Consider the following 24,513-nt stretch of genomic DNA (forward strand, 5'->3'; position numbering starts at 1 on the left):
AGCAACCTCGCCACAAATGACATCTCAACAAAGTGGCCTTTCGTCACGTGGAAATTTACAGCAGCGAAATAATCTAAATGATCTCAATGCAATGTCTCACCTTGGGTGGCCGAGGCTATTCGACCACAGGAGCAGGCAGGGTGTAGAGAGAGCAGAGGGCCCTTACGTGTGAGCAACTGGCAATTCTCACCACCTTTGGGGTCAAGCAAGCCTGATTTGGCTGCTGACGAGACGCTGAATGTTAAAGCCGGTCGGGCGATGCTTGTGTTGAACTGATGCCGCTGAAATTGCGCAGTCTCAGAAGGCCGCGTGGCCGATGGGCTGTGTACACGCGGAGGCACGGGCGTCTCAAGGGAGGTGTACTGTCCGCTCGCTCATCGTGTTTGTCATTGTGCGTATGTCAGATGCCATAACCATACTCCATCATAACCTCACGGCCATTGACCAGCAGAGATCGCCACGTCTGCTGAGACTCATTAATATTGCACAGGAGGCGGAGCTGGAGCGGGTGGAGGCGGCCAATCAGAGTGCGCAAACGGAGTTGAAGCTGGCTTTCCGACGAATCACAGAGCTGCAGGCAGCGCTGGAGGCGGAGCTGGGGAGTGACGATGGAGAGAGGTGTGGCTCCCTGACCCCTCCCCCATTCCTTTGGGTCCCGAAGTGACATGGCCCTGATATATCTTGGGGTCCCTATCTCTCTGAATCCTGTCTCTGAATCCTGTCTCTGAATTCCTGTCTCTGAATCCCTGTCTCTGAATCCCTGTGTGTGAATTAGGGCTGAGCGATTAATCGATTTCAAATCCAAATCGCAATTTGAAACAATGCGATTAGCAAATCGCAAAGGCTGCGATTTGCTAATCTGTCAGAAAAATCGCAATTAGATATTTTCCCCAAATTGTTCAGCCGGAGTGTGAATGCCTCCGTGTCTCCCGGTCTCTCCCCATGTCCTCGGTTTCTCTTACTGCCCCTGACCCCGCATCTTCAAGCCACAGCCCCTACCTGCATGGTGTGTCCATGGCTTCCCCGTTTTAGCCACTATGCCCCCCACATTCTGAAACTACTCCCCCCCCCCCCCCCCACTCCGCCCCAAGGCAACTTCACCTTGTCCCTTCCCTCTCTCTGCTTTCCAACCTCTACTCAAAACCTTCCTCTTCAAATCCTGTGCCTTGTTGTTCTTGTTGTGTAGCTGGATGTGGGGTACGTGCTGAGGGTGATGAGTGGCGGGCATGTGTGCGAGCGCCGGTGTGGTGTGTGTGCTGTGTATGTGTGGTGACAGCGACGGGTACGGGATGGATTCGGATGAAGACGGAGCCGAGAATTGGATGCCACCACGACGCGCACACAACACGTAAAGATTCTCACCACAATCTTGATTTGAAGCTTTCGTGACTGCAGGAATCCATACGCTTTGGTTCTTTCGGACGCTTGTGTTGCGCCCGAAACGTCGTGATTTATTTTATTTTATACCTACGCGACTTTACCGAAAGAACCGAAGAGGACGTTCACCACGGTTGCACAGCGCCCATCCTGGCCACACGACTCACCGCGCCTCTACCAACACAGCGCCCAACCTCACCACATGACTCACCACACCTCTACCAACACAGCGCCCAACCTCACCACATGACTCACCGCGCCTCTACCAACACAGCGCCCAACCTCACCACATGACTCACCGCACCTCTACCAACACAGCGCCCAACCTCACCACATGACTCACCGCACCTCTACCAACACAGCGCCCATCCTCACCACATGACTCACCGCGCCTCTACCAACACAGCGCCCATCCTCACCACACGACTCACCGCGCCTCTACCAACACAGCACCCATCCTCACCACACGACTCACCCCGCCTCTACCAACACAGCGCCCATCCTCACCACACGACTCACCGCGCCTCTACCAACACAGCGCCCATCCTCACCACACGACTCACCGCGCCTCTACCAATACAGCGCCCATCCTCACCACACGACTCACCGCACCTCTACCAACACAGCGCCCATCCTGACCACACGACTCACCGCGCCTCTACCAACACAACGCCCATCCTCACCACACGACTCACCGCGCCTCTACCAACACAGCGCCCATTCTCACCACACGACTCACCGCACCTCTACCAACACAGCGCCCATCCTGACCACACGACTCACCGCACCTCTACCAACACAGCGCCCATCCTGACCACACGACTCACCGTGCCTCTACCAACACAGCGCCCATCCTCACCACACGACTCACCGTGCCTCTACCAACACAGCGCCCATCCTCAACACACGTCTCACCGTGCCTCTACCAACACAGCGCCCATCCTCACCACACGACTCACCGCACCTCTACCAACACAGCGCCCATCCTCACCACACGACTCACCCCGCATCTACCAACACAGCGCCCATCCTCACCACAGGACTCACCCCACCTCTACCAACACAGCGCCCATCCTCACCACACGACTCACCGCACCTCTACCAACACAGCGCCCATCCTCACCACACGACTCACCGCACCTCTACCAACACAGCGCCCATCCTCACCACACGACTCACCGCACCTCTACCAACACAGCGCCCATCCTCACCACACGACTCACCGCGCCTCTACCAACACAGCGCCCATCCTCATCACACGACTCACCGCACCTCTACCAACACAGCGCCCATCCTCACCACACGTCTCACCGCGCCTCTACCAACACAGCGCCCATCCTCACCACACGACTCACCGCGCCTCTACCAACACAGCGCCCATCCTCACCACACGTCTCACCGTGCCTCTACCAACACAACGCCCATCCTCACCACACGACTCACCGCGCCTCTACCAACACAACGCCCATCCTCACCACACGACTCACCGCGCCTCTACCAACACAGCGCCCATCCTCACCACACGACTCACCGCACCTCTACCAACACAGCGCCCATCCTGACCACACGACTCACCGCACCTCTACCAACACAGCGCCCATCCTGACCACACGACTCACCGTGCCTCTACCAACACAGCGCCCATCCTCAACACACGTCTCACCGTGCCTCTACCAACACAGCGCCCATCCTCACCACACGACTCACCCCGCCGCTACCAACACAGCGCCCATCCTCACCACATGACTCACCGTGCCTCTACCAACACAGCGCCCATCCTCACCACACGACTCACCCCTCATCTACCAACACAGCGCCCATCCTCACCACACGACTCACCGCGTCTCTACCAACACAGCGCCCATCCTCACCACACGACTCACCGTGCCTCTACCAACACAGCGCCCATCCTCACCACACGACTCACCGTGCCTCTACCAACACAGCGCCCATCCTCACCACACGACTCACCCCGCCTCTGCCAACACAGCGCCCATCCTCACCACACGACTCACCGTGCCTCTACCAACACAGCGCCCATCCTCACCACATGACTCACCCCGCCGCTACCAACACAGCGCCCATCCTCACCACACGACTCACCGCGCCTCTACCAACACAGCGCCCATCCTCACCACATGACTCACCGTGCCTCTACCAACACAGCGCCCATCATCACCACACGACTCACCCCGCCTCTGCCAACACAGCGCCCATCCTCACCACACGACTCACCGTGCCTCTACCAACACAGCGCCCATCCTCACCACACGACTCACCCCGCCGCTACCAACACAGCGCCCATCCTCACCACACGACTCACCGCGCCTCTACCAACACAGCGCCCATCCTCACCACATGACTCACCGCGCCTCTACCAACACAGCGCCCATCCTCACCACACGTCTCACTACGCCTCTACCAACACAGCGCCCATCCTCACCACACGACTCACCGCACCTCTACCAACACAGCGCCCATCCTCACCACACGACTCACCGCGCCTCTACCAACACAGCGCCCATCCTCACCACACGACTCACCGCGTCTCTACCAACACAGCGCCCATCCTCACCACACGACTCACTGTGCCTCTACCAACACAGCGCCCATCCTCACCACACGACTCACCCCGCCTCTGCCAACACAGCGCCCATCCTCACCACACGACTCACCGTGCCTCTACCAACACAGCGCCCATCCTCACCACACGACTCACCCCGCCGCTACCAACACAGCGCCCATCCTCACCACACGACTCACCGCGCCTCTACCAACACAGCGCCCATCCTCACCACATGACTCACCGTGCCTCTACCAACACAGCGCCCATCATCACCACACGACTCACCCCGCCTCTGCCAACACAGCGCCCATCCTCACCACACGACTCACCGTGCCTCTACCAACACAGCGCCCATCCTCACCACACGACTCACCCCGCCGCTACCAACACAGCGCCCATCCTCACCACACGACTCACCGCGCCTCTACCAACACAGCGCCCATCCTCACCACATGACTCACCGCGCCTCTACCAACACAGCGCCCATCATCACCACACGACTCACCGCACCTCTACCAACACAGCGCCCATCCTCACCACACGACTCACTCCGCATCTACCAACACAGCGCCCATCCTCACCACACGACTCACCCCACCTCTACCAACACAGCGCCCATCCTCACCACATGACTCACCGCACCTCTACCAACACAGCGCCCATCCTCACCACACGTCTCACTACGCCTCTACCAACACAGCGCCCATCCTCACCACACGACTCACCGCACCTCTACCAACACAGCGCCCATCCTCACCACACGACTCACCGCGCCTCTACCAACACAGCGCCCATCCTCACCACACAACACGCCACAATACACCGCACCTCTACCAACACCTCACCCAACTTTTAACGGGTTACAACAATAAATATGCAGAGGCAAGGCCGCAGAGGATTGCTAAGTCTGGTGGAGTCGATTGCCAAATCAGTGGAAAACCACCCGTGCCACGAGTCCCCTGCGCTCTGCTCGGCCTGCTTGTACCACGCATGGGGCAGAGTTGGGAAGCTTTGCTGGCAGCAGCGTGGCATACAGTGAGGGAAAAAAGTATTTGATCCCCTGCTGATTTTGTACGTTTGCCCACTGACAAAGAAATGATCAGTCTATAATTTTAATGGTAGGTTTATTTGAACAGTCAGTGACAGAATAACAACAACAAAAATCCAGATAAACGCATGTCAAAAATGTTATAAATTGATTTGCATTTTAATGAGGGAAATAAGTATTTGACCCCCTCTCAATCAGAAAGATTTCTGGCTCCCAGGTGTCTTTTATACAGGTAACGAGCTGAGATTAGGAGCACACTCTTAAAGGGAGTGCTCCTAATCTCAGCTTGTTACCTGTATAAAAGACACCTGTCCACAGAAGCAATAAATTAATCAGATTCCAAACGCTCCATCATCGCCAAGACCAAAGAGCTCTCCAAGGATGTCAGGGACAAGATTGTAGACCTACACAAGGCTGGAATGGGCTACAAGGCCATTGCCAAGCAGCTTGGTGAGAAGGTGACAACAGTTGGTGCGATTATTCGCAAATGGAAGAAACACAAAAGAACTGTCAATCTCCCTCGGCCTGGGGCTCCATGCAAGATCTCACCTCGTGGAGTTGCAATGATCATGAGAACGGTGAGGAATCAGCCCAGAACTACACAGGAGGATCTTGTCAATGATCTCAAGGCAGCCTGGACCATAGTCACCAAGAAAATAATTGGTAACACACATGGCCGTGAAGGACTGAAATCCTGCAGCACCCGCAAGGTCCCCCTGCTCAAGAAAGCACATATACATGCCCGTCTGAAGTTTGCCAATGAACATCTGAATGATTCAGCTGGGTGAAAGTGTTGTGGTCAGATGAGACCAAAATGGAGCTCTTTGGCATCAACTCAACTCGTCATGTTTGGAGGAGGAGGAATGCTGCCTATGACCCCAAGAACACCATCCCCACCGTCAAACATGGAGGTGGAAACATGCTTTGGGGGTGTTTTTCTGCTAAGGGGACAGGACAACTTCACCGCATCAAAGGGACGATGGACGGGGCCATGTACCGTCAAATCTTGGGTGAGAACCTCCTTCCCTCAGTCAGGGCATTGAAAATGGGTCGTGGATGGGTATTCCATCATGACAATGACCCAAAACACACGGCCAAGGCAACAAAGGAGTGGTTCAAGAAGAAGCACATTAAGGTCCTGGAGTGGCCTAGCCAGTCTCCAGACCTTAATCTCATACAAAATCTGTGGAGGGAGCTGAAGGTTCGAGTTGCTAAACGTCAGCCTCGAAACCTTAATGACTTGGAGAAGATCTGCAAAGAGGAGTGGGACAAAATCCCTCCTGAGATGTGTGCAAACCTGGTGGCCAACTACAAGAAACGTCTGACCTCTGTGATTGCCAACAAGGCTTTTGCCACCAAGTACTAAGTCATGTTTTGCAGAGGGATCAAATACTTATTTCCCTCATTAAAATGCAAATCAATTTATAGCATTTTTGACATGAGTTTTTCTGGATTTTTGTTGTTATTCTGTCTCTCACTGTTCAAATAAACCTACCATTAAAATGATAGACTGATCATTTCTTTGTCAGTAGGCAAACGTACAAAATCAGCAGGGGATCAAATACTTTTTTTCCCTCGCTGTAACTGAGTGAGCACGGTCGAGGTGATGAGCGCCGTGGCGTTCGGTCTCGTGAGGCCTCCTTTGCACGGCTCAGTCCTGGCAAATGGTCGGTGGAAAACCAGCTGTCCCTTGCGCTGGCTCGGCTCGGTATGTGGCAGTGGAAAAAGGGCTATATCTGGAGGTCCCTCGCCCGCTGCACGGCTGGCCGTGATATTCAGAATCAGAATCAGAAAGGGTTTTATTCGCCATGTAAGTTCACACCGACACGGAATTTACTTTGGCAGGATGGTGCATACATTCAACATATAGGAATCTAAAATCTTAAATAAGTTTTAAACAAGTCTTCCTTTGAGCGCTCTCGTGGGCACTGGGAATGGGTGCCGTGTGCGCGTGATGCCCGCTTGCCGCTTGTGCCGACGAGCAGAGGTGGTGCTGCTGGCGTGACGGTGCTCTGCGTGTGCCCCCGTGTGCCCGCGTGTGCAGGCTCGCTGCGGGCAGCTCCGACGACGATGACGACGCGGCCTAGCGGTGGGGGGGGGGGTGTACGGGGGACTGCTTGGCGCCGCGACACGTGGCCCGCGGGATGAGGATTTTTGTGTCCTTGTGGCGGCCGTTGCCAAAAGGTCTCAACTGGCAACCCAAACGGGGACTGAAACCACTACGGGGGACGACCCTTCCAAACGGCCCACGCCGTCCAATCAACTGGAAGCGTTCCTGGAACTGGAATGACACCGCGAAGGAAGCCAGTTGCGAAGCCGGAGCTTCATCGGGAATGGCAGCAGCGCATCTGGAACTATAACTGGAATTGTTAAAATCCAGAACTGGAACCCACCGTCGGACCCAGAGTGGAATCGGACGGTGGTCTGGATGTTGGGATTAAATCGTGAACGGGGGGGGGGGCACTGCGTTTGAATCCGCGGGTGTGTGTGGATTTCCCACCGGTAATGGGGTCCCCGCGTGTTTCGCCGTTGGCTGTTAGATTTGCTAATGGCTGGGTAAGGACTTAGAACCGCGCTGCATTTGCGGAGATGCTGAAAGTTGCAGGGGTGACCCCGGGGCGGGCCCGGCGGCGGGTTTGGGTGCGGCCGCGCTCCCGGCTACTTGTATCTCTTAATCAGACTTATCCTTGAACTTAACTTTGCTTGTGTAACTGGAGACCCCGCCCGGGTTTATATTTTTTGTTAATGAGATGGGCGGCCGATTCCTCGCCCCTCCTCCCTCCCTCCCTCCGCACGTTAATTCGCGTATCGGTAACGCTGCCCTCGTTTACGGGAGAGGGGGGACCGGCGGCGGCGGCGGCGGCATCACAGGGTGCTCTCCTCGCTCTGCACGGGGGTAGGTGTCGTCACAGCGGGGCTAAAGACGTCTTAGCCGTGCAGCCCGGCCTGGCAGCTACTACAGCGAGAGTACAATACCTGGGAACGCTGTTGCCCGTGAGTGCCTGGGGGGGGATGGGGGACACGCTGCCTGTGTCCTGCAGCTGTCTCTGAATCTTGCTTAGACCTACGCTGCACGGAGTTGCCACCGGCTCCTGCGGGGCAACATTAGTGCTGCTTTCTTGAAAGCAAGTCCCGCTTCGGAGCGCGCCGAGCTCCGATACGGCCGTGCAAGCTCCGTCCGGAGCTGTGGCCACGGGGCGGAATTTTTGCCGAGTGACTTGGGGCCTCTCCGCCACCTTCTTGGGATGGGCGGCCACGTTACGCCAGCCGCGAGGTCGTTTCGGTAAGAATGGGCACGCAGTATCGCCGGGCAGCCGGGGTCGTGCTGGGTCGAGGACAGCCCTGCTGGACGATACAATGGGGGGGGGGCGAGTCCAGCGTAGAGGTGTCAGGTCTGACCAGTCGGCCTTGACGCGCGCGGAGAGCAGACGCATGCACGGCTTGCACGCAACTCGCCAAGGAGCACTACCCCCTGACCACTGCCACGGATCGGATGGCAGCTGTTAAGTTCCGCGAGACATATCCACACCGTGGCCCAAGCGTCGATGCAGATGGTGCACCGAGGGCCCCCACGGCCTTTTGTCCACGAGACGCGCGCGCCGCGCTACGTACACTGCCACTGCTGCGCGGCATGGGGCACATGCATCATCGCGGCACACCGTCCCCGTAGATCATCGCGCGCCGTACGCCACACCACCACCACATCGTACCGCGCCAAGCGCACGATCACGGCACACAGCGCACCAGACAAATCGCCACACGGCACGCTGGCGAGCGGCGCGCCACGACGCAACAGCAACAGCACAACAATAACAACACCACCACAACGACAGGCCAGGGACGCCAGCAGACATCGTGAAACACGCAGCGTGGATGTGCCGTGCCGGGCCGGGATGTTACAATCATGAATGCTTTTACACGCACACACACAAAAAAAAGTATTTTATTTTAAAATATCAACTTTTATCGTGTAATTATCTCCAGTCTCTCTATATCTGGTGTTGGTGGCTATCAGTGATATCTACAATAAATTGTTTATCAAAGCATCTGCCGTCGTGATTGAGAGAGGGGGACCGCTCAGGTGGCTGTCACTCGGCCTGTGTCACTTCTGACTTTGACAAGATTCTTTGTCACGCTGTAGTGTCACTCAAGACACGAGCACAGTCAGACTACATCACCTGGTACCACGTGTCACTCGGTGGGTGTCAAGACTCCCGACAAGATGCTGTGTCACGCTGTAGTGTCACTCAAGACACGAGCACAGTCAGACTACATCACCTGGTACCACGTGTCACTCGGTGGGTGTCAAGACTCCCGACAAGATGCTGTGTCACGCTGTAGTGTCACTCAAGACACGAGCACAGTCAGACTACATCACCTGGTACCACGTGTCACTCGGCCTGTGTCAAGACTCCCGACAAGATGCTGAGTCACGCTGTAGTGTCACTCAAGACACGAGCACAGTCAGACTACATCACTTGGTACCACGTGTCACTCGGTGGGTGTCAAGACTCCGACAAGATGCTGAGTCACGCTGTAGTGTCACTCAAGACACGAGCAGTCAGACTACATCACCTGGTACCACGTGTCACTCGGCCTGTGTCAAGACTCCCGACAAGATGCTGAGTCACGCTGTAGTGTCACTCAAGACACGAACACTGTCAGACTACATCACCTGGTACCACGTGTCACTCTGATGCCAGAACCAAGTGGCCACTGCGGGTGGTGGTGCATGGTGCCCTCCCTCATCACCCTCCACCCTCAGTGGCCCCTCCCTCAGTGGCTCCTCCCTCATCACCCTCCACCCTCAGTGGCCCCTCCCTCAGTGTCCCCTCCCTCAGTGCCCCCTCCCTCAGTGGCCCCTCCCTCAGTAGCCCCTCCCTCAGTGCCCCTGACCGCCACCAGGGGTCGCCACTGAGTCTCGCCGCTGGCGGTGAGGAACGCCGCTTCGCTCCAGGACGAGGTGGACGAGGTGGATGAGGTGAAGGCCTCTCTCGCTTTCTCTGTGTCTCTGTCTCCCCCCTGTGTCTCTGTCCCCCCCCCCGTGTCTCTGTCCCCCCGCTGTGTCTCTGTCCCCCCCCCCCCGTGTCCGCGCCTCGCCACGAGTCGCCTCTCGGGGTGAGGAGGCCGAGGAGGCGGAGGAGGCCGAGGAGGCGGAGGAGGCGGAGGAGGCCCTGGGCGACTCGCCTGGGCCTAGAACCCCGCTAGGGCCGCGCGTTCTCTTCGTTATTTTTGGTTTTGTTTGTTAAGCCAGGTTAATAAAACCCTCAGTATCCACCAACACCACCGCCGTATCGCTTCACCGCCGCGTACACCACTGCCTGCCAACACATTCATGCACCAAGCGAGGTAGTTAACGTCTCCTAACCACCGTGGGTATCCCAGCACATGCTCCACCACCGACTACACCAACTCCACCACCACTTTCACCACCACCAACTCCACCACCACCAACTCCACCACCACTTTCACCAACTCCACCACCACCACCAACTCCACCCCCATTACCAACTGCACCACCTCCACCAACGCCACCACCACCAACGCCACCACCACCAACTCCACCTTCACCAACTCCACCTCCATTACCAGCTCCACCACCAACAACACCACCAACTCCACCATTACGAACTCCACCTCCATTTCCAACTCCACCACCACCAACAACTCCACCAACTCCACCATTACCAACTCCACCTCCATTACCAACTGCACCAACTCCACCACTACCAACTCCACCATTACCAACTCCACCTCCATTACCACCTCCACCACCAACTCCACCTCCATTACCAACTGCACCAACTCCACCACCACCAACGCCACCACCACCAACTCCACCTTCACCAACTCCACCTCCATTACCAAATGCACCAACTCCACCACCACCATCTCCTTCATCACGGCTGCCTCCCAACGTATTTACCATCGTCACTTTAGAGAGTTGTTTATCTCTGCTTGTGTTTCTGTCTGTGTGTCTCTGTGTTGTCTCTCTCTGTGTCTCTCTGTTGTCTCTCTCTGCTTGTGTGTCTCTGTGCTGTCTCTCTCTGCTTGTGTGTCTGTCTGTGTGTCTCTGTGTTGTCTCTCTGATTGTGTATCTGTCTGTGTCTCTGTGTTGTCTTTGTGTGTCTGTCTGTGTGTCTCTCTCTGCTTGTGTGTCTGTGTTGTCTCTGTGTTGTCTATCTCTGCTTGTGTGTCTGTGTCTCCGTGTCTGTGTTGTTTCTCTCTGCTTGTGTGTCTCCGTGTCTGTGTTGTCTCTCTCTGATTGTGTGTCTGTGTGTCTCTGTGTTTTCTCTCTCTGCTTGTGTGTCTGTGTTGTTTCTCTCTGCTTGTGTGTCTGTGTGTCTCTGTGTTGTCTCTCTCTGCTTGTGTGTCTGTGTGTCTCTGTGTTGTCTCTCTCTGCTTGTGTGTCTGTCTGTGTGTCTCTGTGTTATCTCTCTCTGCTTGTGTCTGTCTGTGTGTCTCTGTGTTGTCTCTCTCTGCTTGTGTGTCTGTCTTTGTTATCTCTCTCTGCTTGTGTGTCTGTCTGTGTGTCTCTGTGTTGTCTCTCTCTGTTTGTTTGTCTGTCTGTGTTGTCTCTCTCTGTGTGTCTCTGTGTTGTCTCTCTCTGCTTGTGTGTCTGTCTGTGTGTCTCTGTGTTGTCTCTCTCTGTGTGTCTCTGTGTTGTCTCTCTCTGCTTGTGTGTCTGTGTGTCTGTGTTGTCTCTCTCTGATTGTGTGTCTGTCTGTGTGTCTCTGTGTTGTCTCTCTCTGCTTGTGTGTCTGTCTGTGTGTCTGTGTTGTTTCTCTCTGCTTGTGTGTCTGTGTGTCTCTGTGTTGTCTCTCTCTGCTTGTGTGTCTGTGTGTCTCCGTGTCTGTGTTGTCTCTCTCTGCTTGTGTGTCTGTGTCTCTGTGTTGTCTCTCTCTGCTTGTGTTTCTGTCTGTGTTTCTCTGTGTTGTCTCTCTCTGATTGTGTATCTGTCTATGTGTCTCTGTGTTGTCTTTGTCTGTGTGTCTCTGTGTGTGTCTCTCTCTGCTTGTGTGTCTGTGTTGTCTCTGTGTTGTCTCTCTCTGCTTGTGTGTCTGTGTCTCCATGTCTGTGTTGTCTCTCTCTGATTGTGTGTCTGCCTGTGTCTCTGTGTTGTCTCTCTCTGCTTGTGTGTCTGTGTTGTTTCTCTCTGCTTGTGTGTCTGTGTGTCTCTGTGTTGTCTCTCTCTGCTTGTGTGTCTGTGTGTCTCTGTGTTGTCTCTCTCTGTTTGTGTGTCTGTCTGTGTGTCTCTGTGTTGTCTCTCTCTGCTTGTGTGTCTGTCTGTGTTGTCTCTCTCTGCTTGTGTGTCTGTCTGTGTGTCTCTGTGTTGTCTCTCTCTGTGTGTCTGTCTGTGTTGTCTCTCTCTGTGTGTCTCAGTGTTGCCTCTCTCTGCTTGTGTGTCTGTCTGTGTGTCTCTGTGTTGTCTCTCTCTGTGTGTCTTTGTGTTGTCTCTCTCTGCTTGTGTGTCTGTGTTGTCTCTCTCTGATTGTGTGTCTGTCTGTGTGTCTCTGTGTTGTCTCTCTCTGCTTGTGTGTCTGTCTGTGTGTCTGTGTTGTTTCTCTCTGCTTGTGTGTCTGTGTGTCTCTGTGTTGTCTCTCTCTGCTTGTGTGTCTGTGTGTCTCCGTGTCTGTGTTGTCTCTCTCTGCTTGTGTGTCTGTGTCTCTGTTGTTTCTCTCTGCTTGTGTGTCTGTCTGTGTGTGTCTGTGTTGTCTCTCTCTGCTTGTGTGTCTGTCTGTGTTGTCTCTCTCTGCTTGTGTGTCTGTCTGTGTGTCTCTGTGTTGTTTCTCTCTGTTTGTGTGTCTGTCTGTGTTGTCTCTCTCTGTGTGTCTCTGTGTTGTCTCTCTCTGCTTGTGTGTCTGTCTGTGTGTCTCTGTGTTGTCTCTCTCTGTTTGTGTGTCTTTCTGTGTTGTCTCTCTCTATGTGTATCTGTGTTGTCTCTCTCTGCTTGTGTGTCTGTCTGTGTGTCTCTGTGTTGTCTCTCTCTGTGTGTCTTTGTGTTGTCTCTCTCTGCTTGTGTGTCTGTGTGTCTGTGTTGTCTCTCTCTGATTGTGTGTCTGTCTGTGTGTCTCTGTGTTGTCTCTCTCTGCTTGTGTGTCTGTCTGTGTGTCTGTGTTGTCTCTCTCTGCTTGTGTGTCTCTGTGTTGTCTCTCTCTGCTTGTGTGTCTGTGTGTCTCCGTGTCTGTGTTGTCTCTCTCTGCTTGTGTGTCTGTGTCTCTGTGTTGTCTCTGTCTGCTTGTGTGTCTGTCTGTGTGTCTCTGTGTTGTCTCTCTCTGCTTGTGTGTCTGTCTGTGTGTCTCTGTGTTATCTCTCTCTGCTTGTGTGTCTGTCTGTGTGTCTCTGTGTTGTCTCTCTCTGCTTGTGTGTCTGTGTCTCTGTGTTGTCTCTCTCTGCTTGTGTGTCTGTCTGTGTGTCTCTGTGTTGTCTCTCTCTGCTTGTGTGTCTGTCTGTGTTGTCTCTCTCTGCTTGTGTGTCTGTCTGTGTGTCTCTGTGTTGTCTCTCTCTGCTTGTGTGTCTGTCTGTGTGTCTCTGTGTTGTCTCTCTCTGCTTGTGTGTCTGTCTGTGTCTTTGTGTTGTCTCTCTCTGCTTGTGTGGCTGTGTGTCTCTGTGTTGTCTCTCTCTCTGCTTGTGTGTGTCTACGTGTCTGTGTTGTCTCTCTCTGCATGTGTGTCTGTCTGTGTCTCTGTATTGTCTCTCTCTGCTTGTGTGTATGTCTGTGTGTCTCTGTGTTGTCTCTCTCTGTGTGTCGCTGTGTTGTCTCTCTCTGCTTGTGTGTCTGTCTGTGTTGTTTCTGTGTTGTCTCTCTCTGTGTGTCTCTGTGTTGTCTCTCTGCTTGTGTGTCTCTGTGTTGTCTCTCTCTGCTTGTGTGTCTGTCTGTGTGTCTCTGTGTTGTCTCTCTCTGCTTGTGTGTCTGTTTATGTGTCTCTGTGTTGTCTCTCTCTGCTTGTGTCTGTCTGTGTGTCTCTGTGTTGTTTCTCTCTGCTTGTGTGTCTGTCTGTGTGTCTCTGTGTTGTCTCTCTCTGCTTGTGTGTCTGTGTGTCTCTGTGTTGTCTCTCTCTGTGTGTCTCTGTGTTGTCTCTCTCTGCTTGTGTGTCTGTCTGTCTGTCTGTGTTGTCACTCTCTGCTTGTGTGTCTGTCTGTGTGTCTCTGTGTTGTCTCTCTGTGTGTCTGTTAGTGTGTCACCGTGTCTGTTTTGTCTCTCTCAAATTAAGTTCTACCTGATGATGATTGCTTGTGTTGCAATCGAAACGTGATAATTTTATTGTTTCATTTGTATTTTATTATTTCCCTTCTACGTGACTTTACCGAAAGAACCAAGTATATGAATCCCTGCAGTCACGAAAGCTTTACATCGAAATTATCACTTTAACTTTTCTGTACGTGATGACTATAAGTTTTTCACGCACATTATGGCCGTAATTATGGGAATTTTGGGGAGTATTTCTTAACAATGCTAACCTGTCAACCCACACGGTTTAGCCATATTCTTGTACAGGGAAATTGAGTTTTCAGAATCCATACGGCGTACAGCTGTTTCAATACGGGCAACAAAAAAATGTGTGTTTCTCCATTGTGATGGGACTTTTTAGGATGAACGTTGAGATTTATAAGGGCACGCGGTGACCAATAACATCTGATTTGGTCTGCAATAAGAAAGGCACTGACATGGGGTTGACAGGTATGAAAATATTCTTGGTTCTTTCGGTAAAGTCACGTAGAAGGGAAACAAAAAAATAAAATAATACAAATATTATACAAGAAAATTATCACGATGTTTCGACTGCAACACAAGCAATCATCATCACGTGTGAAAACCACAGCAAGAAAATTTGAAAAAAGTGGCGGTTATTCTTAACGTTAGCACCACGGTGAGCGATTTGACAGTTTGTTTAGATGGACGAGTCCATCTATGTTCGGAAAAGAGGAGGGGGGAGATGAAAATAATGGATGCGGTCTGAAAGCCACCGTAAGCGTGAACAATTAATTAAGACCCGAAATGGTTTATAAAATCCTTCCAATGATTGCTAAGCCAGAATCCATCTTCTCGGTTGAAATTGTCTCTGAGTTTGTATATGTATGTATGTATGATAGGTATGATAATGTGCGTCATTCATGAACATTTTTATTGTAGCCTATGATGGCAATATGGTTCAGGTGCAAAATGCCGAAACAGGAGGAGGATTTCTCCACAACTCTGTGGCTGTCGCCTGACGATGCCGGTTGTAACTACCGGCAAAATGTCACGGTACTCGAATTGTAAATGTTGCAGTGGGTTTGCTCTCCACCGGTGTGTGCTGAACTAGTAACGAATTGTCACGTTTTGTTTACGTGACAACCCTTTACTAATCGGCCGTGTCTGGGCGGTGGTAGCGGGGGTTTCATGACACAACATCTATATTTACCCGATCTAACCCCAGCGAAAAGCCCGTCTATTATGGATAATATTTGTCGCGAAAGCCCTACTACGCGCTAAATTGGCACGTTGGACAAACCCCTTACTAATCGACTGTCCGGGCGGTGATGGTGGGTTTAACGATGCATATTTACGCGATGTCACCCAGCAAAAAAATATCTCCCCTCTGTTATGGCTATACACCGTACCGTTACATTGTTATGCTTTTAACAGTTCGAGAAGGGGCGATTAAAACGCTTCGACTGCTTTCGTTTGAATTTCAGCGTCAGGCGGCCCGCAGAAATGGAGGCGAGAGACTCGGTGGAGGAAACAGACTCGTCCTCCCCGGATGCCGGCCGGCGGAGGAATTCTTGCAACTCCTCCTCGCCCGACTCCAAGTGCGCCATCTGCCTGGACCGCATGGACAACCGCGCCCTGGCAAGCTCCTGCATGCACAGCTTCTGCTTCCTGTGCATCCTCGAGTGGGCCAAGAACAAGGCGGACTGCCCGCTGTGCAAGCAGCCCTTCCGCTCCATCATCTACAACGTGAGGAGCAACTCGAGCTTCGACGAGTACTGGCTCACGCCCGAGGAGAACGGCTCGTTCTCGAGCCCCGACGGCCGGCGCTTCCGCTACCGCTCGACGCTCACGCACGAGCGCCTGCGCGCCGAGCGGCGGGAGGAGTCGGGGGTCCTCTTCGAGGCGGCGTCGCGGCGCCAGCCGCCCTCGCGTGTCGACGCGCACATCCAGCGGATGCTGCAGCAGCTGCGCGAGCGCCGGCGTGCCCGCCTCAACAACCGCAGCCTGCGCTGCCTCAAGGAGGAGGAGGTGATGGCGTTCCGCAGGGCGTTGTACCGGCGGGGCGTGCGGGTGCGGCGCGTGGAAGACGGCGGGCGCCACCGCACCGTCAGCCCCGACTTCTTCCTGCAGAACCCGGCGACGCTGCACCGCCTGGTGCCGTGGCTCAAGCGCGAGCTGACGGTGTTGTTCGGGCGCAGGGAGTCGATCGTGAGCTTCATGCTCCACCGCATCCTGGAGAACATCACGCGCTTCCACCTGGAGAGCGACGCCTTCCTGCAGGACCTGAAGCCCACGCTGCAATACCGCACGGAGCACTTCCTCCACGAGTTCGCCAGCTTCGCCCGCTCGCCCTTCAACATGGAGGCGTACGACGAGCGCGCCTTCTACGACGCGGTCGTGCCGGGCGACGGCGACGGCGCCGAGAGCAGCGAGTCTTCCGTCATCGCCATCTCGCCAGACCCCGCGGACGATCCGCCGAGCGTGCGCACGCTGTGCCTCCTCAAGTCCCCCTCGTCGCTGCCGTCTCCCCCGGGGCTCTCCGAGTGGGACGACGAGACCCCGGGGCCGTCCTACGCGAGCCGGGAGGAGGCGGTTCCGGACGGCAGCCCGGAAACCCCGGAACGGAGGTGCTGGAGCAGGCGCGGCGTCGCGGGGACGTACGCCTCGGCGACGCCCAGCTCGTCCGCGCGCAGCAGGGAGAGCGACGAGGATGGAAACGTCACCCCCTTCATCGCCGCCACCGCCGCGCCCTCCCAAGAGGTCCTCCCCGATGTGAAGATGCAGAAGCCGTGCCCGCCACCAGACAGCGGCGACAGCGACTTGGACGACTGCGTGATCGTCGGCTACGTGAAGCCCCTGGCCGAGCGGACGCCCGAGCTCGTCATGCTGTCGTCCGACTCCGGCGACGATGAGGAGGCCGCCGCCCCCGGCACGTCCGGGATGGACGATCCCGGCGGCGCCGCCGCCGCTGTTGCAAAGGAAGCGCCGACGTCGCGCCCTCTGGACCGCAAATATCCGCCGGCGCCGCCTTCCATTTCTCTGTGCGAAACCGAGGTGGACAGGGACAGCGACAGGACGCAGTGGCTCTCGGACAGCTCCGTCAGCAGCCGTCGGAGGACGACGACGACGAGGAGCAGGAGGAGGAGGAGGCGGTCGGCGGAGAAGCCCAAGTGCGGGACGTCGAGCAGGAGCGACGCGGCGCAACCCAGGGAGGTCTCTTCCCGGAGAGAGAACTCCCGTAGCGGGAGCAGGGAGCCGAGGTCGTCCAGGAGGAGCAAACAGAAACACAGGCAGTCGAGAGAGGTGAGCGTTGACATCTTTGAGGACTGGGACAGGAACGTATCTCACTCCCGGAAGTCGAGAGACGAGGACGATCGCCGGGATTGGGATCGATCCAGGGGATACAGGGATAGATCCCGCAACAGAGATAAAGCGCACGGCAGGTTGTACGGCAGCGACTGGTCGAGTGACAGCGAGCGATCGGTGGGCAGAGGCAGGTTTAGCGAGCAGGGGAGGAGCAGGAATCAGAGGGAAAGGTCTCGGGACCGCCACAGGGATAAGACGCACAAGAGAGGCCAGGAGAGCTCCTGGGCGAGCGAGAGGCACAGGGGCCACAGGGCTTCGGCGGCCAGGGAGAGGTCGTGGAGCGACGAGAGGACTCGCGCTCGGGAAGACAGGGCGGCCGAGGATCATCGCCACCACGGCGGGCGGTCGGAGAAGCCGGGCGGGAAGAGGAAGTGCAAGACGCACCACATCGAGCACGCGTACTACCTGTCCTACTCGAGCGGCGCCCGCGAGCACAGGGAGCCGGCGTCCGCCAGCCACTCGCCGGAGCGCTACCGGGGCCACTACCGCAACGCCCCCTCCCAGGCGCTGGAGCTGGCGCCGGGCCCGTCGCACCACAAAGCGTGCGCCGTGCCGCACGGCCGCGTCAAGCGCAGCCGCAGCTCCAGCGTGGAGATCGTGTTCGAGGGGAAGTTGACCATCGACGCCGAGCACTTCCGCAAGTCGCGGAGGAAGAGGAAGAAGTCGAAGCACAAGCGAAGGCACTAGCAGGGCCCCAACTCGGACGTGGTTCCTGTAGGCCTGGGCCAGAATGCCACGTGGGCACCCCCCCCCCCGCCACGCTAATTTCTCGGTCTGATTTTGTACGAGGCCCCGGGGTGAATTGCCTCGTTTCCTCCCCGACCACCAACTACGGCGACCGCTATGGCCGCTCAATTAGCGGCCGCACGTTCAGTTCCCTCTCTCCCTGTGAAAGCGTTCCATGTCGACGCTGCCTTCGCCTGCGGTTGGAGTTTGTGACCGCTGCTAGAGAGAGCGCCGAAGCCTCGGGGTGCGTGCGCGTTGCGGTTTGGCGCGTGCACGCAACACCGGGCTGCGTTTGAGAGAGGCCATCTTCCGCCCGGGCCTGACCCACGGCCCCGCAAAACCTCATACTCGTGACCGGGGCGGGTGGCGGGCATGTGGTGGCTTAGGTCGGCCACAAGGGGGCCCCCCAAATCAACAAATAAACAAGTCACATTTTTTTCTTTGTTTAAGAAAATGTGTCCCATAATGTTTTTTTTCTTCCAACAATTAACCATCAATGCCCAAAAAAAAACCTTTTGACGGATGAAATATTTTTTTTCAATAAAAATACACAAAGCGTAAAATCTAGTAACGCTACTGCTGTTTGTCACTGAACATCGGCTTTTTATTTTGTTCACTGACTTGCGCATGGAAAGCAAGACTCATGATTACTTAATAGCGAGTATTGTTACCTTAAAATATTTATTTTATTATTAACTGCCACCGTAAGACTGTCTTCCTCTAAAGCCCAATGCACGGTGCAGCTAAAGTAATCCGTAGACGACATTTTATTGTGTACGGGTTAAAAATCATCCGTAGCAACTTCGGGAAAATTGAGTCGTGAGAAAGGAGGGGAGCCCACAAACATATCTCGCATAGCCCCCACACATTCAAGAGCTCTCCCCCAACAGAGCGCCCGTCGCACACAGCGCCTCGTCTTCTCGGGGCTTAGCTCTTTGCTTGTAATATCTCGACACCTGTTGCTACTGCTGCTATGATTAAAAAGATTTTGCTTTGCTTCGGAACTCGATGGCATGGTTTTAATGCCACCGTGAACGACCGGTGATGGGGTGTGGTGGTGGCGGCGGCGGTGACACGGCCGAGAGGTTCCCCACCTCTCACCTTGGCTTTGGGGCGGGGGGGAGGTGGTGGGTGAGGGCTCGTGCTGGCGAGAAACAGACCCTGGCACACGACCGTGAGAATGCGTCGAAACTCGGCACGGGGAAAAAATAAAAAATAAAGAAACAGCGTTGGCGATTTTCCAACCGCTTGTATCGTTTAATTGAACCTCTTTCCAAATCCCGGCGCATATCGGGCTGATCGTAACGAGGGTCAGTGATTAACCCGTCGAATCGTTAAGCTGATTTATCCCCCATTACATTACAGGCGCATGAGCAGCGTGGGTTGGTTCTCTCGATCGGCAGCTCAACCAACGCTACTCCCACTGGGACGTGCTGCTCAAGTAACCCACCCTGGCCCCCTCCCTCACCCCTGCCCCCCCCATGCTCCCCCAAGTCCAGCTACCATCCGGCCGGTGTCATCATGACGCAGGCATTGCATTTTTGGTCATTGTGTGGGTAACCCGGACGTCGGCAAACCTCGTGGCCGGGTTCTCGCTGCCGAGGGTCTCCGCGTCCACCACGGTGGCCGTGTGTGCCAGCGGCGGCCGGTGGTGCGGCCGCTGGCCTCGGTGGTGGTTGCTTGGTCGCCGGTGCCGTGGGTTTGACACCGTGTGTGTGCGCGCGAATCTCGCGAGTGACGGGGGTTGGTGGGGGGAAGAGACGCAACCAGTCCCGTGTAATTTCGCATGCGCGCGGGCTTTGGCGTGCAACATCACGGTTGCTAATTGAGTTTTTTTTTTGGGGTCAGATAGCAGAAATAAAACGTGTGTCCATAATCGAATGTTTTGGGTTAGATGTCGTGAATACAAATGTGCCGTTAAAAACCACCGCGACCCGACACAGCCAATCGGTAAGGTTTGCTGTGTAAACAAAACCTGCCAATTCGTTAGTCGTACAGCACACCGTGTGTGTTTGGAGAGTAAATCCGCAACATTTACAATTCGAGTACCGCAACGTTTCGCCCAGTAATTACAACCAGCATCGTAAGGCGACAGTTGTGGAGACATACTCTTTGGTTGTTTCGGTGAAGTCAACGTAGGTGAAAATAATAAAATAAAATATTGAAATAAATAAATAACGACGTTTCGATTGCGACACAAGCAATCATCATCAGGTGTGACAACCACAGCATTTTGACTTCAGTAACAAAAAATACTTCAGTAAAGTAACATTTTTTTTCTTTGCTGTGGTTGTCACACCTGATGATGATTGCTTGTGTAGCAATCGAAACGTCGTGATTTTGTTATTATTTTATTATTATTATTTTATTTTTATTATGAAATGTTTCACCCACCTGACTTTACCGAAAGAAACAAAGGGTATATGGATCCTTGTAGTCACGAAAACCTCAAATCAAGAATGTGGAGACATAATCCTCCTGTGTCGGTCTTAAATTTAAATTTGACACGTTCTGTTTACGTGACTAACCTTACTAATTGGCCGTGTCGGACTGCAGCGGAATTAACGACACATTTATATTTACGCGACCTTACCCCAAAAATCGCTCTTATGGATGATATTGGCCGTGAAAGCCTCTTACATGTTAAAAACTACGCCGTGTGCTCCCTCCTTGAACACCGACCCAGCCGTGCTGCTGCAGTTGCCACCGGTGTTGTTGCAAGAGCAATCTCACGACATCTAAATGGGGGTGCGGTCGTTTAGCTCAGCGGTCCCCAACCTTTTTGCCACCAGGGACCGGTTTCGTGGATGACAATTTTTTCACGGACCGGCGGGGGGTGTTCATCATTGAGTCTTTTCCCCTTTTCAAAGAAGCTCTCCAGCGACGTTTGTTTATTACTCATTGTGGCTACTAGGGGTTAGAGCTTGTGGGCTTACTCATTGTGGCTACTAGGGGTTAGAGCTTGTGGGCTTACTCCTTGTGGCTACTAGGGGTTAGAGCTTGTGGGCTTACTCATTGTGGTTACTAGGGGTTAGCTTGTGGGCTTACTTATTGTGGCTACTAGGGGTTAGCTTGTGGGCTTACTCCTTGTGGCTACTAGGGGTTAGAGCTTGTGGGCTTACTCCTTGTGGCTACTAGGGGTTAGAGCTTGTGGGCTTATTCCTTGTGGCTACTAGGGGTTGGAGCTTGTGGGCTTACTCCTTGTGGATACTAGGGATTAGAGCTTGTGGGCTTACTCCTTGTGGCTACTAGGGGTTAGAGCTTATGGGCTTACTCCTTGTGGCTACTAGGGGTTTGAGCTTGTGGGCTTACTCATTGTGGCTACTAGGGGTTAGCGCTTGTGGGCTTACTCCTTGTGGCTACTAGGGGTTAGAGCTTGTGGGCTTACTCCTTGTGGCTACTAGGGGTTAGAGCTTGTGGGCTTACTCATTGTGGCTACTAGGAGTTAGCTTGTGAGCTTACTCCTTGTGGCTACTAGGGGTTAGCTTGTGGGCTTACTCATTGTGGCTACTAGGGGTTAGAGCTTGTGGGCTTACTCATTGTGGCTACTAGGGGTTAGAGCTTGTGGGCTTACTCATTGTGGCTACTAGGGGTTAGAGCTTGTGGGCTTACTCCTTGTGGCTACTAGGGGTGAGCTTGTGGGCTTACTCCTTGTGGCTACTAGGGGTTAGCTTGTGGGCTTACTCCTTGTGGCTACTATGGGTTAGAGCTTGTGGGCTTACCAACACTGTGACTGAAAGAAGTGCCCAGTGCGGGTAAGAGTCGTGGACGGAAGTGGTAAATAATAAAATAATGGGGCGGGCCACGTGCGGACTCGCAGCTCGCCTCCTGCTGCTGTGCGGCCGGTTCCTAACAGGTCACGGACCGGTACCGGAAACAAAGTCAATTGTACTTAAGTGCCCCTTGCTTAATTTTAGTTTCGATGATTTACCTTGGGAAAAAAAAAATCTGGCCATGTCTCGCACCCCCCGAAAGGGCGTGTCACACCCCCCCCCCCAGGGCGTGCGTGCACCCCCAGGTTAAGAATAACTAATGATCCTGGGTTAATAAATTTGCATAAATTATTTCATCTGTCCCAACGATTTCAACGTTAAGTTCGTATCGCTACGCTGCGCTGAGATGTTGACCAAGCCGACGTAATCTGATTTTTTTGATTTGAGAATAAATATGCATCGCACATTTTTTCTCTCACATTCTGTTAACAGTTCTTTGGTTGTGCAGATTTGTACGTGGGGTCGTGAGTGACGTTCTGGTTTTGGGGTGTTTGTCTTGGGCTCCCTCTGGTGGGTAACCCAGTGCCGCTAACTAAAGCTCCACACTGACCCCTGACCCTCCCACCGGCGCCTGCGATTGCGCGCGTGTGTACATCCGTGTGATGTGGAGGCGGCTCATGAAGGACGCTGCTGGGGAGTTGGAGGCATTCGCCCTCGGGAGGAGCGAGGCTCGGAGCAACGAGCGGAGCGCCGGGCAGCTAAAACGCGGAAAATTGGTGTATTTGGTTGCAGGGGTGGTGCATCTGCCATTCAGTCAACCCAAGGCATCCTGGGTCTGTTCCGTGACCTCTCAGCAGCCGCCACGTAGTGGCGAATGGCGGCAGCTGTTGTAATAGGTGCTCGCTAACAGCACTTGCCCCAAAAGTTGAAGGCTACACGGGGGGTCATTGTATTTTGTGGGGAGCTGTAGCAATGGTTGGCGCACTGAACTAGGAGCTCGGCAACCCGAGATGGATTCCCGCTAAGGGGCCAACGTCGTCGGTGATTATCTGAACCAGTCCTGGGCTTCCCCTAGATCGACTCGGCCTCAAAAATGAGAACCTGGTGCGGTGTGTAAACGTCAGCACGAGTGGAATTTTTTTTTGACCCAACCACAGGAGTGGAGCCCAGGCACCTTCTGTGGAAACCACACCGCGGTCCGAATACCAGAAAGCTGGAAAAACGGAGACCTGCCTGGGCAAAGGCCATCAGTAGTCAAGAGACCTTGACGAGTGGAAAAACTCGGCATTGAAAGAGATACGGGTCGCAGCCAACGGCCAGCGCTTGCGGAAGCAGTGTGTGAACCTATCCAAGGCCCTGACCAACCAGGGCAAGAGTTAACATCTCGCCACGGTGGCTAGGCGATGTTAACTCCCTCGCCTGGTATGCAGGAGGGTCCTGGGTTCGATCCCGACCCTGACGCCTGCATGTTTGGCGGTTGCGTGTGTGTCTCTCTCTCTCCCTGGTCGCGTGGATTTTCCCCCAGATCATCCGGGTTTCCCCTTCCGCATTTCGAATCAACATCACGCATTTTAGACTATTTTGCTGCTCTCAATTCACACACGATGATGACAAGCCACTTCGTTGAGCTATCACTCGTGATGACCAGGTCGCTTGTGGAGAAAAAAACGAGCTACGTAGCTCAGTGGGCCTCACCTGGTCAAATAGAAAAAAAGGTTCGTTTAGTTCTACAGTGTAATCACCACCGAGCAAGGGCCAATCCATTTCTGGATGAAGGCCTCCTTAACCAAAGCCGCCACCCGTTGATACGGGTGCGCTAGGAGCCTCTGCTCAAACACGGCCTTCCTTCCCCGTGGCCCTGTCTTGTCGAGTGGCCCTGTCTTGTGGCCCTGCGTGGCGCCTTTCTGGCAAGAAAAAAAAAATCTGCCACTCGGAGCGCCATCACGTCTACGGTACGCTGAACTTCTTTCGCACCGCGCATAGCCAACCGAGCTGATCGGAGGTGCGGGAGGAGAGGCAACAACTTAACACTCGGCATAACAACGGAACATTCCTGCATGCAATGAGAAACTAAAAATATACGTACTATGTACAGTTCTTTTAAAATATACAAATTATAAGCGAGTTGTGGCTGTGAGTTATTGTGTTTAGGGTGGACCGTGAACTTCGTTTGATCTTCCACGAAGCTAAGCCGCGTCAATCATTGCGCAAACCATGGCAGCAGCAGCAGATGCGGGTGATAGCTGATGATGCACAAATGGAAAATGCGATACTCATCCGGAACAGAGCGTCCTAACGACAGCGGACAAACGTCGCGATGCGCAGCTACGAAGGAGACATCACAGCGACGACGTTGCGTGACGATGCGACTGATCCTCCGCTACTGCTACTCCCTAACGCAGCGGCGATCTGAATGTGTCATCGTTTGCTGTCGCTTCGCGTCAGCGTCGGCATCTGCCGCCCGTAACGTCGAGAGAGAAAGAACGAAAGAAAAGTGACTCCGTGCAAGTGCGAAGAGGCG

At 54.3% G+C, this 24,513-nt stretch overlaps 2 protein-coding genes across 7 annotated transcripts in view; both read left to right on the top strand.

Moving 5' to 3' along the window:
• The window catches only part of LOC116941926 (unconventional myosin-XVIIIa-like), a 47,291-nt gene extending 38,256 nt beyond the window's left edge, over positions 1–9,035 (top strand). For all 3 annotated transcript variants that reach the window (XM_032953304.2, XM_032953312.2, XM_032953322.2), the window contains 3 exons: positions 491–618; positions 1,277–1,348; positions 7,036–9,035. In XM_032953304.2, coding sequence (XP_032809195.2) covers positions 491–618; positions 1,277–1,348; positions 7,036–7,078 — 243 coding nt within the window. In that variant the 3' untranslated portion in view covers positions 7,079–9,035. The remainder of the gene's footprint in view (positions 1–490; positions 619–1,276; positions 1,349–7,035) is intronic.
• An 827-nt stretch (positions 9,036–9,862) lies between these two features.
• On the top strand, positions 9,863–22,470 carry TOPORS (TOP1 binding arginine/serine rich protein, E3 ubiquitin ligase). 4 transcript variants are annotated; one of them, XM_032953414.2, is made up of 2 exons: positions 9,863–9,972; positions 15,672–22,470. In XM_032953414.2, the coding sequence occupies exons 1-2, from the start codon at positions 9,968–9,970 to the stop codon at positions 18,238–18,240; spliced, it is 2,574 nt and encodes an 857-aa protein (XP_032809305.2). In that variant the 5' UTR covers positions 9,863–9,967; the 3' UTR covers positions 18,241–22,470. The 4 variants fall into 4 exon arrangements, with proteins under 4 accessions (XP_032809305.2, XP_032809315.2, XP_032809325.2 ...); XM_032953424.2 differs by having other exon boundaries at positions 9,872–9,963; XM_032953434.2 differs by lacking the exon at positions 9,863–9,972 and adding an exon at positions 10,032–10,363.
• The last annotated feature ends 2,043 nt before the right edge of the window (positions 22,471–24,513 follow it).

Source organism: Petromyzon marinus, chromosome 1 (genome assembly GCF_048934315.1).
Source record: "Petromyzon marinus isolate PM22_M1 ecotype Great Lakes invasive population chromosome 1, UKy_Petmar_22M1.pri1.0, whole genome shotgun sequence".
NCBI classification, from domain to species: domain Eukaryota; kingdom Metazoa; phylum Chordata; class Hyperoartia; order Petromyzontiformes; family Petromyzontidae; genus Petromyzon; species Petromyzon marinus.